The 15,758-nt window shown below is 44.8% G+C and overlaps 2 protein-coding genes across 7 annotated transcripts in view; one reads left to right on the plus strand and one right to left on the minus strand.

The window, feature by feature from the left end:
* rfx2 (regulatory factor X, 2 (influences HLA class II expression)) overlaps positions 1 to 10,106 on the plus strand; it is a 30,791-nt gene extending 20,685 nt beyond the window's left edge. For all 3 annotated transcript variants that reach the window (XM_086162307.1, XM_086162308.1, XM_086162309.1), the window contains 10 exons: positions 647 to 768; positions 1,060 to 1,178; positions 4,270 to 4,382; positions 4,472 to 4,623; positions 4,780 to 4,877; positions 4,993 to 5,142; positions 5,745 to 5,953; positions 7,213 to 7,366; positions 7,443 to 7,485; positions 8,329 to 10,106. In XM_086162307.1, coding sequence (XP_086018433.1) covers positions 647 to 768; positions 1,060 to 1,178; positions 4,270 to 4,382; positions 4,472 to 4,623; positions 4,780 to 4,877; positions 4,993 to 5,142; positions 5,745 to 5,953; positions 7,213 to 7,366; positions 7,443 to 7,485; positions 8,329 to 8,450 — 1,282 coding nt within the window. In that variant the 3' untranslated portion in view covers positions 8,451 to 10,106. The remainder of the gene's footprint in view (positions 1 to 646; positions 769 to 1,059; positions 1,179 to 4,269; positions 4,383 to 4,471; positions 4,624 to 4,779; positions 4,878 to 4,992; positions 5,143 to 5,744; positions 5,954 to 7,212; positions 7,367 to 7,442; positions 7,486 to 8,328) is intronic.
* Positions 10,098 to 15,758, minus strand: part of fcho1 (FCH and mu domain containing endocytic adaptor 1) — a 47,485-nt gene continuing 41,824 nt past the window's right edge. For all 4 annotated transcript variants that reach the window (XM_086162303.1, XM_086162304.1, XM_086162305.1 and 1 more), the window contains 2 exons: positions 10,907 to 11,074; positions 10,098 to 10,735 (listed from right to left, as the gene is read on the minus strand). In XM_086162303.1, the coding sequence (XP_086018429.1) occupies positions 10,707 to 10,735; positions 10,907 to 11,074 (197 nt within the window). In that variant the 3' untranslated portion in view covers positions 10,098 to 10,706. The remainder of the gene's footprint in view (positions 10,736 to 10,906; positions 11,075 to 15,758) is intronic.

Below are 15,758 nucleotides of genomic sequence, written 5' to 3' on the forward strand. Positions count from 1 at the left end.
TGGAAATGAGTGAACACATGTTTACTATTGCTACATGTTCTGAGAGTTGTTAGCACCACTGACGGCAAGTAATATGATGTTTAAAATCTACATCCAGATAAGGGTGATTTTTTTATTTAATTTTTTTTTTTTTTTTAATTTCCCCCCGGTTTTGTTGTTTTCTTTTTGACTTTGTTGATTTATCAAACAGCATGACAATCATTTCAAAATGAGCAGTTACCAAATTACCAAAAAACTACAACCTACTCTTTGATTTCTAAAGTTCCTTTGTATTCTAGTGTCTATAGTGTATATTAGTCTTTGGTCATTGGTATCTATCGATGGCCTCATTTACGTATTCTTCAGTTACTACTCAGTGACTGCACACTTTTTACCCTGAATTTCCCCATCATGGGATCAATGAAGTCCAACATATCTGATCTTCTCTCAAATATTGGGGACATTTTCCCCGCAATCTCCCAGCCCTAACGCTGATCCAACCTTACACGCTGACGGAAAATGTTACAGACTCCCTGTAAACGGTTGTAAATGGTAAACCCTCCGAATATTTATCACTCTGTCCACTTTGTCCCTTTCAATGAAAAGCCATCCGCCCCTGAGCCTCTTTAACAGTTTCTCCATTCGTCCGCCTCTCTGGTCCGCGAAGGTTCAAACCCCTGCAGAAGGTGGACGGCATGTCCGACAGCCTGTGCGGGAGCTCCCAGCACTGCAACAGCACCCCGGAGCAGTCGGTGGCCGCGCAGAGCCAACACCACCAGCAGTACATCGGTAGGAGTTGGTCAAAAGTGCCGTCCTCACAGCTGCTTTGCACATGTTCTCCCCGTGGAGGAACGGACGGCCGAGCGCACCGTATAACAATCCGTGGATTAAAAGTCGGAATGTGCGGAACCGACTTCGGGTTAAAAAAGAATGCGCGTAGTTAGGATTGAGGAGCGGGTTTGAAAATATTTAGGAAATATTCTATTTCGAGTCCCAAGTCCATACGTCTATATTGATTAGTAGAGCCAATGAAAATGAATAAATGAAAAGGGCCTCCTGTCCCATGCCTTTCTTCTGCAGATACATCCCACAGCTTGCCTCAGTTTCCCTCTCCCGACCTGGGCACGCAGCCTCTGCCCGAGCGCATCAATATGAATGACATCAAAAAGCTGCAGACGCTCTACAGAGACCACTGCGAGGTGAGTTCCACGGCGGCGGCACGACTCTTCTCGGAGGTTTTCTTTTCCCTCTCCGGCCCGGAGAGCTCGGGACAAATATTTACATCTCGCCGGCTGCTCGCGCCTACGTTTAGTAGCTCCTCACGTTTAGACCCGTAACGATCCCCCGCGCGTGCAAACCACTCATTCCTACCTCCGGGCTCCGGGTCATCTTTAGAAAGCTCTCCACGGCTAAAGAACGCTCAGTGAAACCATTATTTAAATAGCCCCAAATTCGCCTCAGAGGACCTTAGAGTGTGTGAAGCATATGACACCCCGTATCCTCACTGTGACTCTGAGCATAATGAGGCCACAATGAAACGATCTGTCTGAAAGTCTGGGCGGATGACGACCGCTCCCAAACAAGGTGGGGAGAACAACACTGACATTCACTGACGCTATTTATAGCGGGCCGTGTCGCCGGTGTAGCTGCGGCTCAGGCGCTCGTGGGGTTCATAAAAAAATGTAATTATCACGTGTTGAACCAGTGACGGATCCAATGTCTGTGTTTGATAGCTTATCACACGTGAAGATTCACAGCATATTGGAATTTGTTTTGGAAAAGATGTTTGTCGGCCTTTCCCCGATGTGCGAATTCAGTTTCACGCCGCTCTAAAAGCCGGTCGGCTCTGTCGGCTCGCGAAACCCCCGGAAGACCGTCGTCAGCCGAGACCAGGGCCAAACACAGCGGAGGACTCCTTCCAATGTTGCTTACATGATGTAAGGTTTTACCGCCCGTCTGAATTGTACCCACGGCTTGACCTTCCTGGTGACAGTAAAATGACCGGCAATAAAAAAAAAAAAAAAACACCGAACTGCACATCTGAAGCAGAGAGTTTTCACCGCCTTGTCAAGTTTGTAACTACCGCTATGGGCTCTGCAGCTCCGGCGCTGCCGGGACTTCACCGACAAACCACCAAATACGACTGTCTTCGGCTAAAATATCTCATGGAACGCCCGAGTCGCCGCTATCCTGCTTGTATTTTAATATTGCATTCATTAGTTCTCCATAGTTTGCTTCTGTCTCGCGTTGCTCCGCTGACTTCAGAACGCGTTTCCGGCGGTCGGTTCTGCCAGCATGTCTCTCCGGTGTGGCGGCGCCGCCATCTCACCCACCTGACTGCACCTCCTCCCCGATGCCAGCACATCCATGGGCTCGCACGCAAAGACAAGCGCCTTTGGTGTTTAAACATCATGGGGTGCAGGGCGTGAAAACGCCAACTGAGGGGGAGCAGGGGAGGGGAAAGAAGCAGTGACACCTGTGCTTCACGCCGCAACGCCGTCCACGACAGGCCGAGAAAAACAAACCAAAGCAAGTCGCAGATGCCTAGTCTCTCACCTGAGACATCTTTGTCAGCTCTAAAAAGTTGCACATATATATATGTATGTGTATATATATATATATACACACACACACATACATATATGTATGTGTATATAATATAAGCAAACCCATATGAGACAAGGACCTGTTGTGTGATTTAATAGAAATAGCATTTAGCGTTACAGTTTGGGGGTCTATATGTTGAGGAGAGGCTGTGATTAAAGGAGGGAAGTGCTGGCTTTATCATATTATCCCTGCCCTCCCCTTGTCCAGCCTCACCATGCTCTCTTTGTTCCAGCCGTCTTTTCATCTCGGCGCAGCTTTCAAGACATGCCAATTAACCTTTCAGTGCGTCGGGTGGAGGTCTTGGTGTCTTTGTGGTGGCCTCCCCGTGGGCCTTTGTGTTGCCTTGTCTGCGGACAGCCACACGGGCTCCTGTCTTTGTCCGCCAGCGCATTTCTGTCACTCACAGCTCTCACTGCCTCTGCGTGTTTAATGTTTATGCAGTTTTCTTTTTTTTTCACCTTCCCTATTGTTTGCGAGCCAACAGAGACTTGTTAACACATTAGCCGAGACTCTTAACCGCACAAATACAGGGTCCGCGTTGGCATCGGCGTGTTTTATTTCTTACTTTTTCCTTGCGCGTCGTCGTCGTACTGTTCTCCGAACGCAGACGGCTATTAATGCTACGGATATAATGTTGACTCGGCTCAGAACGGGTGTGTCTGGAAGCGAGGGGTTAAAACCGTGAACGTGCCACCGGCCGCTCCGTCCGTCATCCTGAATGTCAACATGTGTTATTTCTCCTCCGCACATTTTTTGAGGGCCACTGTTTTTCCTGTGAGGCAGAAAAAGAAGAAGAAGAAGAAGAAGAAGGAGAGGAGAAAAAAATCTGCGGCGGCAAAATGCTCGTTTGGAGGGGATGGGGAATTCTCCTTTTTGTTTTGGAGTTCTGTGTTTGACCTGTTGCTGGGGGCAACTGTAAACAAGGTTACCATGGCGACGGCTAAGAGGAAGCAAAAACATATCATGTGATTGAAGCCTTCGGTGCGGTGTAACAAGATCCAGCGGCAAGTGCATGTCCTGCCAGATAGGGAAAGGGGAGAATCTCTGGGCACGGTGTGAATCATAACTCATGCTCGGCAGGCTGGACGGAGGGAGATACCGCCCGGTGCCGTCCGACAAGAAAAACAAAGGAGTTCGCGTGACGTCAGACCTCGTCCGTCGAACGGCCCCCGGACTTCTCCTCGGGAGCGCCGGGTTTCTGGCTTCGCTTCGGCAATAAAATCCGTATCGCTTTTCGTCCCCGGGCCGTCTCCCCCCCTCGGGTCGGGTGTTTGCGAGCCGGGCGAGGCTCCGGGAGCCGCCTCGAACACATGAACAGGAAAGAGGAAGCCTGCGGGGTTAGCTCGGGCCAGCGGCCCGCCGCACGTTCAAGCGAGGCGACCCGCCGTCTTACTCTGCCCCGCTAAAACAACAGGAGAGAGGAAAGAAATCCAGTTTTGAGTAAACCTGTCGGCGAAACCTAAACCCGGCCTCCGGGTCGGCTCCTGCCGATGATTAATGCGCAGAGAGCCGTGTTTAAGCTGGCTCATTGTCTAACCAGTCGGCCCGGGGAGAGCGAGAGGCTGCCTGCAGAAACTTTGTTGTGTGTCTGGTTGCCATGGCTCAGCTCTGTATGTTTTCTCCCCCTCTTTCCCCTCCCGCCTCCTGCTCACCCTCCCTTCCTGCCGCCGCTCTCTCCTGCAGGCCACTCTGGACGTGGTGATGAACCTCCAGTTCCACTACATCGAGAAGCTGTGGCAGACCTTTTGGTATTCAACACCGCCATCTAGTGACGGAAGCACCGCCGTTCCCAGCGGGTCAGGCCGAGCGCAGGAAGTGCAAAGTCGAAAGCGTCCGAGATCACCGGCCGATTTGTAACCTTGCGTTTTTGTTTTCCTGCGCGCAGTGAGGATGACCCCGAGAGCGTGATACCCAGGGAGAGGCTGGTGGCCCTCTGTAAATACGAACCCATCAGACTGTGGATGAGGAGCTGCGACCACATCCTCTACCAGGCTCTGGTGGAGATCCTCATCCCCGACGTCCTGCGTCCCGTTCCCAGTCAGTACCGCCGCTCCTACGCAAGACTTTGCAAACGACAAACAGAGTTTGAAGGACGCTTCTGTTAAACATATCGCCGCGTGTCGACATAACATTGAACTTGTGCAACCGGAGCGTCGCGGTTTTCGGGTGAGTCATGCAGAGTTCTGCCTGCAGGCACTCTCACTCAGGCCATCCGCAACTTTGCCAAGAGCCTGGAGGGCTGGCTGACCAACGCCATGACCAACTTCCCCCAGGAGATAATCCGCACCAAGGTATCGGAAGCACGCTCGCCCGTTTCTTGCCTCCAGAGTTGTCATCTATCTACGCACGGCGTGCAGATCTGTGATTGGAGATGTGGATCATGCTCTGGCGGTGTGATGCGTGCAGGTGGCCGTGGTCAGCGCCTTTGCCCAGACCCTGAGACGCTACACCAGCCTGAACCACCTGGCCCAGGCGGCCCGGGCCGTCCTGCAGAACACCTCCCAGATCAACCAGATGCTCTCCGACCTCAACCGGGTCGACTTCGCCAACGTCCAGGTATCCTAGCGCTTTTAGCCTCTCGAAACAGCTCTGGTTTATCACGTCACGGTATGGCGTGGGAATGTCATACCGTGAAGGTCTTTAACGGACCCGTCTAATGGTGTATTACTGGTAGCTCCATTTTATGGCAGACATGGTCGGTGTAGGTTTTTCAGTTACCACGGTTCCCCTGACTGGACCATGTCTGTGACCTCTGGAGGCGATTCAGCAGGAAGAGATGTCTCTTTTATCAGGAGACATTGCATCACATTTAAGTCATTTGGAAGAAGCTTCCATCCAAAGCGACTTACAGTGGAGATGCCAGGGATTGAACCCAGGACCTCGTACATACCTCTACCACTGGGCTACACACCTCTACCACTGGGCTACACACCTCTACCACTGGGCTACACACCTCTACCACTGGGCTACACACCTCTACCACTGGGCTACATACCTCTACCACTGGGCTACATACCTCTACCACTGGGCTACATAGCACACGTCCAGGGACCAGAATGGGTTTGGAGTCCTGAGTGAATCCCGACGCTCAGATCTGTTCTGTTTGGTGTGTGTGTGTGTCTGTGTGTCTGTGTGTCTGTGTGTGTGACGTCAAACAGGAGCAGGCCTCGTGGGTGTGTCAGTGTGACGAGAGCGTGGTCCAGCGTCTGGAGCAGGACTTCAAGGTCACCCTGCAGCAGCAGAGCTCCCTGGACCAGTGGGCGACCTGGCTGGACAACGTGGTCTCCCAGGTCCTGAAGCCCCACCAGGGCAGCCCTAGTTTCCCCAAGGCGGCACGCCAGTTCCTGCTCAAGTGGTCTTTCTACAGGTACCGTGAAAACACACACACACACACACACACACACACACACACACACACACACACACATGAATACTGGCATCAGGCAGGTTTGTACAACAGGACTTACAAGTGCATTAACTTGGGAGCGTTTCGGTCACTTAGGTAACCAGGTTAATTAAACTAGGTAGCTCGGTGATCAATATGGAAAAAAACGAGGGAGGTGTGGACTCGTCCGTGAAGAGACGGAGAAGTTGTGGTCGGTGAGATACCGAGACGGAGAGCATCGCCCGTGACAACGCAGGAGTCGAGGGGTCGACGGACGAGGCGTCAGTCAAAGTCAAAGACGCTGTGATGGTTTTAAAACCGTGACCGGCTTCGCTCTGTAAAGTCTGGCAAAGTGTGCAAGTTACATTTAGCAATGCATGAAGTGGAGAGCCAGTAAGATACACTCAATCAGACCAGTTCATTTCCTTACATTCTCTGTATTTTGTATTATTACTTTTTGTATACAGTATAAAGTATATCTTTCTTATTTAATGGAGGGCTGTGACGATTAAAAGCTTTTCACTTCATTTTAATGGAGAAATTGATTTCGATGTACGAGCAAACTGAGTTATGAGCTCGTTCACGGAACCAGATGAACTCGCAAGGCAAGGTATTTCTGTGTAGATCGCAAATTCCAACAAATAAGCCGCTGCTTTTTTCACACGCTTTGAGAACTGCAGCTTTACAACGATGTGGCTCATGGACGGCTTTTTAGAGGGTAATTAGAATCGCTTCCCTCCGCCAACACCAGCACAGGGGACAAAGTTACCATCAGTCTTCAGATCAGCTGTTCTACGCTTATTGCGCACACACACACACACACACACACACACACACACACACACACACACACACACACACACACACACACACACACACACACACACACACACACACACACACACACACACACACACACACACACACAACATGAAACAGATGCGCTTTCAAGTTGAAAGCCATCAGTGCGGCTGTCCAAGAAGGAAATAGAGCTGCTGCGCGGAGGTTCGGCATCCGTTCTGAAAAAAGTATTTACGTTATGGAGCGGTGGTTGTAGACGTTACTGTCATTTATTTAAGTTTTCCAAAAAATCTTGTGTTGTTATTATCTCATGTTTCAATGTGTTTCAACCTCTTTTTTCTTTTAAAAATGCAGCCTATACATAGCTGCGCTCTGTCCTCGGTATATATTTTAGGGAAATGCATTTTAGCTCCAAGGGCCTGATAATGTCCGTCCCGCAGCTCCATGGTGATCAGAGACCTGACTCTGCGCAGCGCCGCCAGCTTCGGCTCCTTCCACCTGATCCGCCTGCTGTACGACGAGTACATGTTCTACTTGGTGGAGCACCGCGTGGCCCAGGCCACCGGGGAAACCCCCATCGCCGTCATGGGAGAGGTAGGAGGGAAAACATCCAAGATAAACGTATATTATCGCTCCCGGCGCTGATGATCCTCTTATTTTTCAATTCCAGTTCAGTGACCTGAGCTCCATGATGCCGTCACTAATGGAAAAAGGTGAATATGTCAGTTCCGTCCGTCGGATAGAAATGTGTCTCTAAGTGCCGTGGCCCGTTTTGACCCGCAGGACTTCATCATTCAGTGAAAGTGTTGAAACGCCATCATAATGTCGTTATAATCATAAAACCAATGATTACTCAATGGCAGAAAAAAGTTGTCGCCTTCAGTGTAGCTTGAAAGCAGGGCGTCAAGCTCCTTTTCTCCGAGGTTCACATGGAAGGGGAACACGATCGCTGGAACCAAAGGGAATGTACAAGTAACCCAATAAATGTAATTACTCCTTCATGTTAAATAGTTCATTCAAATCCAAAAGGTTACATATGTGTTTGCGTAGAATCTATGCAAACACATATGTAACATTTTAGCCTTCAGTTCTTGGACACTTTGTTGTTGTTCTAGAAGGCTAACGTTAGCATACTTAGCTCCGTGTTTGGACGTAGATTGGACTCTTTGACGCCCAACGCCGCTTCCTAACACAAGAGACACGCGGCTTTTTCTCCTCGAAGCACAAACACGTCTCGGCCTTCCCGTCTTTGTTGAAACCGCCTTCCATCTGCGTCAACTCTTCTCTTCCTGGACATTTAGGGATCCTTTGGATTTCTCAATTCCACATCGATGTGGACACGCTGCGATCTCATGGCGCCTAACGTGATCGGCATCGAAATGAGGTTTATGGTCAATGCACGCGTTTGACCTTATTTGAAGACGATCAGACCTTTTCAGATGTTGTGGCAGGTCATCTAAAATGTTGTGGCAGGTCATCTAAAATGTGGCGGGCCACATTTGGCTCGCGGGCCCGGATCTTGACACGTGCGTTAAACGCCCTCTCCCGCTCCTCAGATGCGTCCTTCTCCGACGAGATGAGCGACCTGGGCAGTGACGTGGACGTGTCCAGGGGTCCGGCCGAACCGGCCGTGAAGAGAGAGAGGATCGAGATGAGCCACCCTCTGCAGGAGATGTGATTCGCTCTCCTGGGACAGACGGCCGTCACCCGGCTCTCCGGACGCAGGCGGAACCTCCAGTGTGTGCAATGTATATAAAGAAAAGTAGCGACGTCCTCCCTCCTCCCTCCTCCCTCCTCCCTCCTTCCCTACTTCCCCTCCTTCCCCTCTTCTCCCTTCTCTTTCCTCCCTCGCTCAGCCGCCTCCACCAGGACGGGACCCGACGTGTCTGGTTTTGTGCTCGCGGGGGCGGGAAGGCTTTTCTTTCTCTTTATGTTGCTACTGTGAAAGATTTTGTGCAGTAATTTTTCTTTTTTTTTATTGGACGTGTAACTTTGGAGTGGTGGCGTGGTGTTTAATGTGTTTTTTTCCCCTCAAATCTTATCTAGCTGTGCCATAGTGTCATTTGAGTGCCTTAGATTGCTAACATTGAAACCACCACTACAGATGTCTATCTATCCCTCCGCTGTGCCTCTACCGCGGTATGAATGTATGGTCTCCAAACCTCAGACGTTCAGAGCACCTTAAACATTGCTTAGGTGTTCTCCTTGTTGCCTCGAAAGAAAGTAAAGGTAGAAAAAAAAACAGAAAAACATGCAATCTACTGCTGACCCAAAGGACCTTTCCCTCGGTGTTTTTCTCCCGGGCCTCAGCCGTGGCGTCGGCGGTCGGCCAGCAGAGCCGGTAGACGCGCCAAATGACGAGTCTGTTTACCTCAACACATCTCTATGCCGTGTGGCTCTCAGCTCAGACCACATAAGGGAAGCGCCGGGCCGGGCCGGGCCGGGCCGGGCCGACCCTGCCAGGTTTAACGGACGCCTTCCTCCAGGCCGCCCGGGTCCCGGCCCCACGCCGTCTCCTCTGGAGATCGAGGCCATTGTGGGTTTTCTAAGACGACTCAGATGTTTGAGCTGTGGACTCCAGAAAAACCAAAACCCTTTTGGGGGCTGGGGAGGGGATATATAACGAAAATCTAAAATCTCTCGTTCAGATATCCAAGTTTTATGTCCTGTTTGGATTAGATATGAATCTACAGCGTGTCTTTGGGGGACTTTGTTCACAATAAATTATATATACAGTATATCTTTATATGATGTAGAACGTGTGTGTGCCTTGGGTTTTTTTTGCCTAATTTCTCTCCTGGAACGGCTCCGGCCATTAATCTGTTTCCGCTCTCCGTGCGCGATAAGTGACGTGCGCGGCCAGCCGGCCGCTCGAGGTCACGGAGAGACCTTTCTATTTATATCACGTGTTCCGATTCGATCGACATCGACGTCGTGCGGAAATTGGGCTTCGCACCGGGACGATGTTCCTCCTCCCCTCCGAGACGATCTCGCCGCGGGGATCCTCGAGCTTTCCCCCCCGCCGCGACCCGACCCCGAAACCCGTCGCGGAGATTTTACCTTCAAGTGCTTAAGAACACGAGTAATTTCTATGTGTACTTTGTAACGTTTTTTTTGTAAGGCTGTTTTAGATTCGGGCGGAGGATTATTTTTTATCGGGACTAGATTCGGTTCTTCTTACAAGTATACTGAAACCTTATTTTTGTGTACCTTTAAACCTGTTCTTGTCGACACTCCGACCGGCCCAAGGACAGGAGATGCTCGGTGATAAACTGCATAGTTCGGCTGTATTTTGTACTTGGTCACAATGTGTAATAAACTGGTGTAAACCAAAGACTTGAGCACATTTATTATTTTTTTTCTATCAAATATCAGCATCACAAAACCAGCCGGCGGCAGACTTTTTACAAACGTCCTCCTCTGAGGTGTTCGCACCCCATCCGTCACCCCGAGTGACTTCACCGTTAGAAGCTCCAGTGATTTCTTCCATACACTTTATACATAATTTAAAAATCCTAGTTTCCATGGCAACCCAGTTTCAGACACAAATAGGCTTAACTTTATGCACACACACCCCACCGCACCCCCGCCCCCCACTTTGAATCAAGAAAAGTTCTGACATCTAGTTTAGCTGAGGCTCATAATACAAAGGCACACAGAGCACGACGTGGAAGGAGGAGGAGATTGGATGGAAAAAGAGCTTTCTGCCGGGAAAAGGGCACGACGACCGCGTGTACAACACACCACCGAAGAAGAAGAAGAAGAAGAAGAAGAAGAATGAGAAGAAGGGGAAAGGCTTGGTCCGAGAACAGCAGGACGCTTGCAGAAGGAGAGCCGGCGTTCGCCCCGGGATCGCCTGGCCTGGCCTGGCCTCCGGGGGACGAGAAGTGCAAAGTTCTCAGAACTTCCAGAGATGGTCCTCTGAGGGATCCGTTCACAAGGAGCATCCCGCCATGTACTTCCCTGTTGGGGGTTTAAAAACAAGTGGAAAAATCGTAAGCAGAACGACAACATTCGCACGTCCAAAGTAGCATCTCTGAAACTAATTTGCAGAAACAGGATCATCTGGGAGGAACTTTTATGAAATAATCCGCCGGTTTCAAAGGTTCCGCCCGCCTCGTGTTTTCATCTCACCTGTGGCGAATCGCTTCTTCACCAGCGACATGCGGTAGCGGCTGCCGACCAGCTCCACGTCCATGCCCGATAGCGACGCCCCGGATCCCACGAACTGGACGGCGAGGCTGGGCGGGGGCCCGCGGGGGGCCTCCAGGCACTGCCAGCTGGCACACAGGGTCCCCGAGCCTGAGGGGAGGTCGAGGTCAGAAACTCCGAGCCCATGCTTTCGGTTCTTTTCAGAAGAATCCGCTGAAAACCCTGACATGACTGATCTGTCACTTTTCTGTGTTCAATTTTAGGTGTGTACGCACACCGGCGGCGGGCCGTCAGGGCCTGCGAGGCCTTCTTTGCTGGCCTAAAAACAATCTGAATCACAGATGTTAATTACATTTTGTCCATGAATACTTATGGAATAATTCCAAATGGTCTGTTCACTTCCTTCTATAGCTTTTCTCCTGGTTGTGCCGCTTCCAGACATGCATTTTCAGCTTAAAGCATTTAACCAATCACATTTCAGCCATCATCTGTTGCCAGCCAAGGTCAAAGTCAAATAAATCTGCCTGGGGGGGGGGGGGCTGCACAATCGGTTCTGCTAGCCCTTTACGCAAAAAATATAGTGTTGATGACGCTGTTGCTTCAACCAATCAGATTTTGAGTTGGCAACATCCAAAGCCTTCTAGCAGGCTACAGCAACGCCAGCATATTCAGACCCTCTGATTGGATAGTCAGAGTGGACTAGCGTACTCGCGATGAGAAGCGTACTAGCGAGCTGCGAACAGGAATACTGTTGTGTTTGTTTAATATCTGTTTTGTCAACCCACAATGGCTGCAGGAGAAGTAATGGATTTAGTTGCTCATATATTGTTGATGCCATTTTCTAGATGGAGTTTTGAAGAAAAGCTGAAAATAATAAAGAAGGGTCGGGCAACTCCTAAGCTAGCGAAACCTGTCACAACAAGGAAAAGGATTTGTCCGACGTTTTTGAGCCACGAACTATGACCGGTACCCCTGGCTCTCAGGCTCCGAGGTGCACTGCAAATTGTATTGCCGGGAGCGTTTGTTATTTGCCACTGATGGACACGGAGTTTGGAGCCACGCTGGGTTTGCAAATCTGACTTGCTTAAGCGAGGCGGCAACCAGACGCCAAAACACTGCTGGACACAAACAAGCAACTGTGCTTTCCATAGTGAGAGGGGATCTACAGCTGAGCCAACAAGTGGGCAGGAAACAGAGCTCGCAAGGATAATCTGCAAATGTAAAATGTATGGACCCCCAGTGACACACACACACGCACGCACGCACGCACGCACGCACGCACGCACGCACGCACGCACGCACGCACGCACGCACGCACGCATATGTATGTGTGGGCAGATGTACATGCATTCTCATACATGTGTACAAGCATATAAATGTTTATACGTAAATATAAACACAGATGTGTACATACATATAAAAATTTACATGTGTATTTATACACACACACATATATATATTAACATACATAGTTATTTGTATAAATATACATGTATATATATAAATACATATATATGTATATATATATATATATACACACACAGACACACACATATATATGTGTATGTATATATAGGCAAAGTTTTCAGTTCTTTCGATAAGAACCCACCAAAACTAACTCAGTTATCCAAAACAGTCATTTAATTGCTCTGTCACTTTTCAGTATTATTTATTCACAGGTGTGTGTGTATACACACAGTATATATATACATACACATACATAATCACACACACATATACAGTGATCCCTCGCTATAACGCAGTTTACTTTTGTTCTGCATTCTGATTGGCTAAAAAGTCACTCCGCTTCTTCTCTAGCTGTGAGTCAATAACGTTGCAGTTTAATATGTACACGTATGTAAAACAGCTTGACAAATTACATGACGTACGTGCAAATTCTCTTGCAATTCCGAGTTTCTCTAAAACCCATAATGTTGACAAAACGTTCTGGAGCCACTAAAGCACCTTGCAGGGCCCAAAAGGCAGCGGAAGATGCTATCTATGGCAGATAAAGTTAAACTTCTGGACATTCTAAGGGAAGGTAAAAGCTATGCGGCTGTCGGTCGGCATTACGGAATGAATGAATCTTCCATTCGTTCCATAAAGAAGGAAGAAAAAAACATAAGGACGACAGCAGCAAGAAGTTTGGCAGCAGCAATAAGGTGGCAGTGGTTGGTGCTAATCTCTGCAATCTGAAGCCTTCTGTTCACATTGATAATTAAAATTATTATTTAACAGTACAGTACAGAAGTTAATAGTTGAAAAAAACCTTTCTAAAGTAAAGTACTTTTATTTGTGAAACAAATGATTGAGCCTGTAAAATGGTTTGTTCTTTCTTTTTAATGTATAATAGTGTATTTAATTGTATAATAATTGTAAAAAAAAAAATAAAGGTTTCTACATCACGGATTTTGCCTATCACAGGTTCTTTTTGGATCGTAAACCCTGCGAAAGACAAGGGTTTACTGTATATACATATGAGTGTCTATACGTATATACAGATATATATATATATAGAGGTACATTAATATGAATACATGTACATAAGTGTATATATACATAAGTTTAAATATATGTATATATATGCACACATATGTATATGTACAAATGTATACATATATATGGGTACCTATCTGCATAAATATATATTAACTTATATACATGTATGTGTGTTTTTATGCATGTATATATATATATATGTGTGTTTGTGTATGCATTTATATACATAAATATAGATAGATATGTATCTGTAGGTATATATGTATATTTAAAACATCTACTTTATACCACACCTATATATTCTAATATGTGTATATAAATTGTAAATATGTGTGTATATATTTTTTGTATGTGTATACCTGTTTATATACACGAATATATATGTAAATATGTATACATATGTATATGTATATATGCTTATATATATGTGTGGAAAAATATGTCAATGTATTTATGAATGTTTTTTTATATATCTTTGTGTGTATGTGTGTGTATATTTATACACATACATATATGGATACATATATGTATAAATGTGTATGTATGTATATGTATTGGTACATTTGATTATATATATTTATACATATATACACACACACACGTGTGTGTGTGTGTGTGTGTGTGTGTGTGTGTGTACAAGTGTATTTGTATGTGTGTATGTACAGGACTGTCTCAGAAAATTAGTATATTGTGATAATGTTCTTTATCTTCTGTAATGAAATAACAGAAACAAAAATGTCCTACATTCTGGATTCATTACAAATCAAATGAAATATTGCAAGCCTTTTATCATTTTAATATTGCTGATTATGGCTTACATGCTAAGAAAACTGAAAAATGCTATCTCAAAATATTAGAATATAATGAAAAAGTAATTTTTGTTTTTTAATTGCATTACAGAAGATGAAGAACTTTATCACAATATTCTACTTTTCTGAGACAGTCCAGAATATATGTGTATATATATATGTGTGAATATATTATATACACACACAGAGATGTAACAATATGTATACTTATACTTATATGTATATATTTGTATTTTTGAGTGTATATGTATATATACGTGTGTATATAAGTGTGTGGCTATATATATATATGTCTGTATATGTATATATTTGTGTATATGTATACACATATATGTATGTATATGAGTTTATATCTATATATTTATATATACACAGGTGTATATTTGTATAAACATTTAATGTATATATGTACAAATGTGTATATATATACATGTATATATATATATTTGCATATATAGACATGTGTATGTGTATATGTATATACAGTATATATATATATATATATATACGTGTGTGTATATATATGCATATGTATATATATATATATATACACACAAATATCTATATATGCAAATATATATTTACATGTATATTCATATATATATATATATATATATTTGTACATATATATGTTTGTATATATATAGGTATGTATATATCGACATATGTATATATTTGTATATATGTATGTATATATTTTTAGGTTTGTGTGTGCATATATTGGAAAATATACAATATATGTTTGTGTGTATATCTGTATATTATTATCATGTACAAAACAGATGGGTGTGTGTGTATATATTCATATACAGATATATGTATATATATCTACATATATATACATATTTATACATATGTATAAATATATATACATATATGTATATGTGTATATACATACGTATGTAAATGTGGGATATAAGTATATATTTATGTATAAATATATACATATTAATATCTATACACACACACACATATATATATATACATTTATATGTACATATATATGTACATATATACACATTTATATACACACATATACATACGTATATAAATAATACATATACACCTATATATACCTATTTAAATATCCATCTATATACACATACATACATAAACACATGTATATATACCTACATACATGTATATAGACACATATACACATACTTATTTACTTCTATATACATATATACTAATATAGATCCTCATGTACACTTAAATGTACATAAATATAAACATATATATATATCAATACATATAACCATACCTATGTATGTATATATGTATACATACATTAAACAGTTCTACGATATATATATATATATATACACACACACATGATATATATATACATATATACATATATATATACACACAAATGTATAATACATCTATATATGTTAATACATACATATAGGTGCATATATACATATGTATATGCCTAGGTATATATCCATATGTTTACATATTAGTGAATATATATATGTATAATTATGTCTGTATATATAATTATATGTGCAAACAAACAT

Source organism: Fistularia commersonii, chromosome 16 (genome assembly GCF_037954325.1).
Source record: "Fistularia commersonii isolate RoL2024-O1a breed Wild chromosome 16, RoL_Fcom_v1.0, whole genome shotgun sequence".
NCBI lineage: Eukaryota > Metazoa > Chordata > Actinopteri > Syngnathiformes > Fistulariidae > Fistularia > Fistularia commersonii.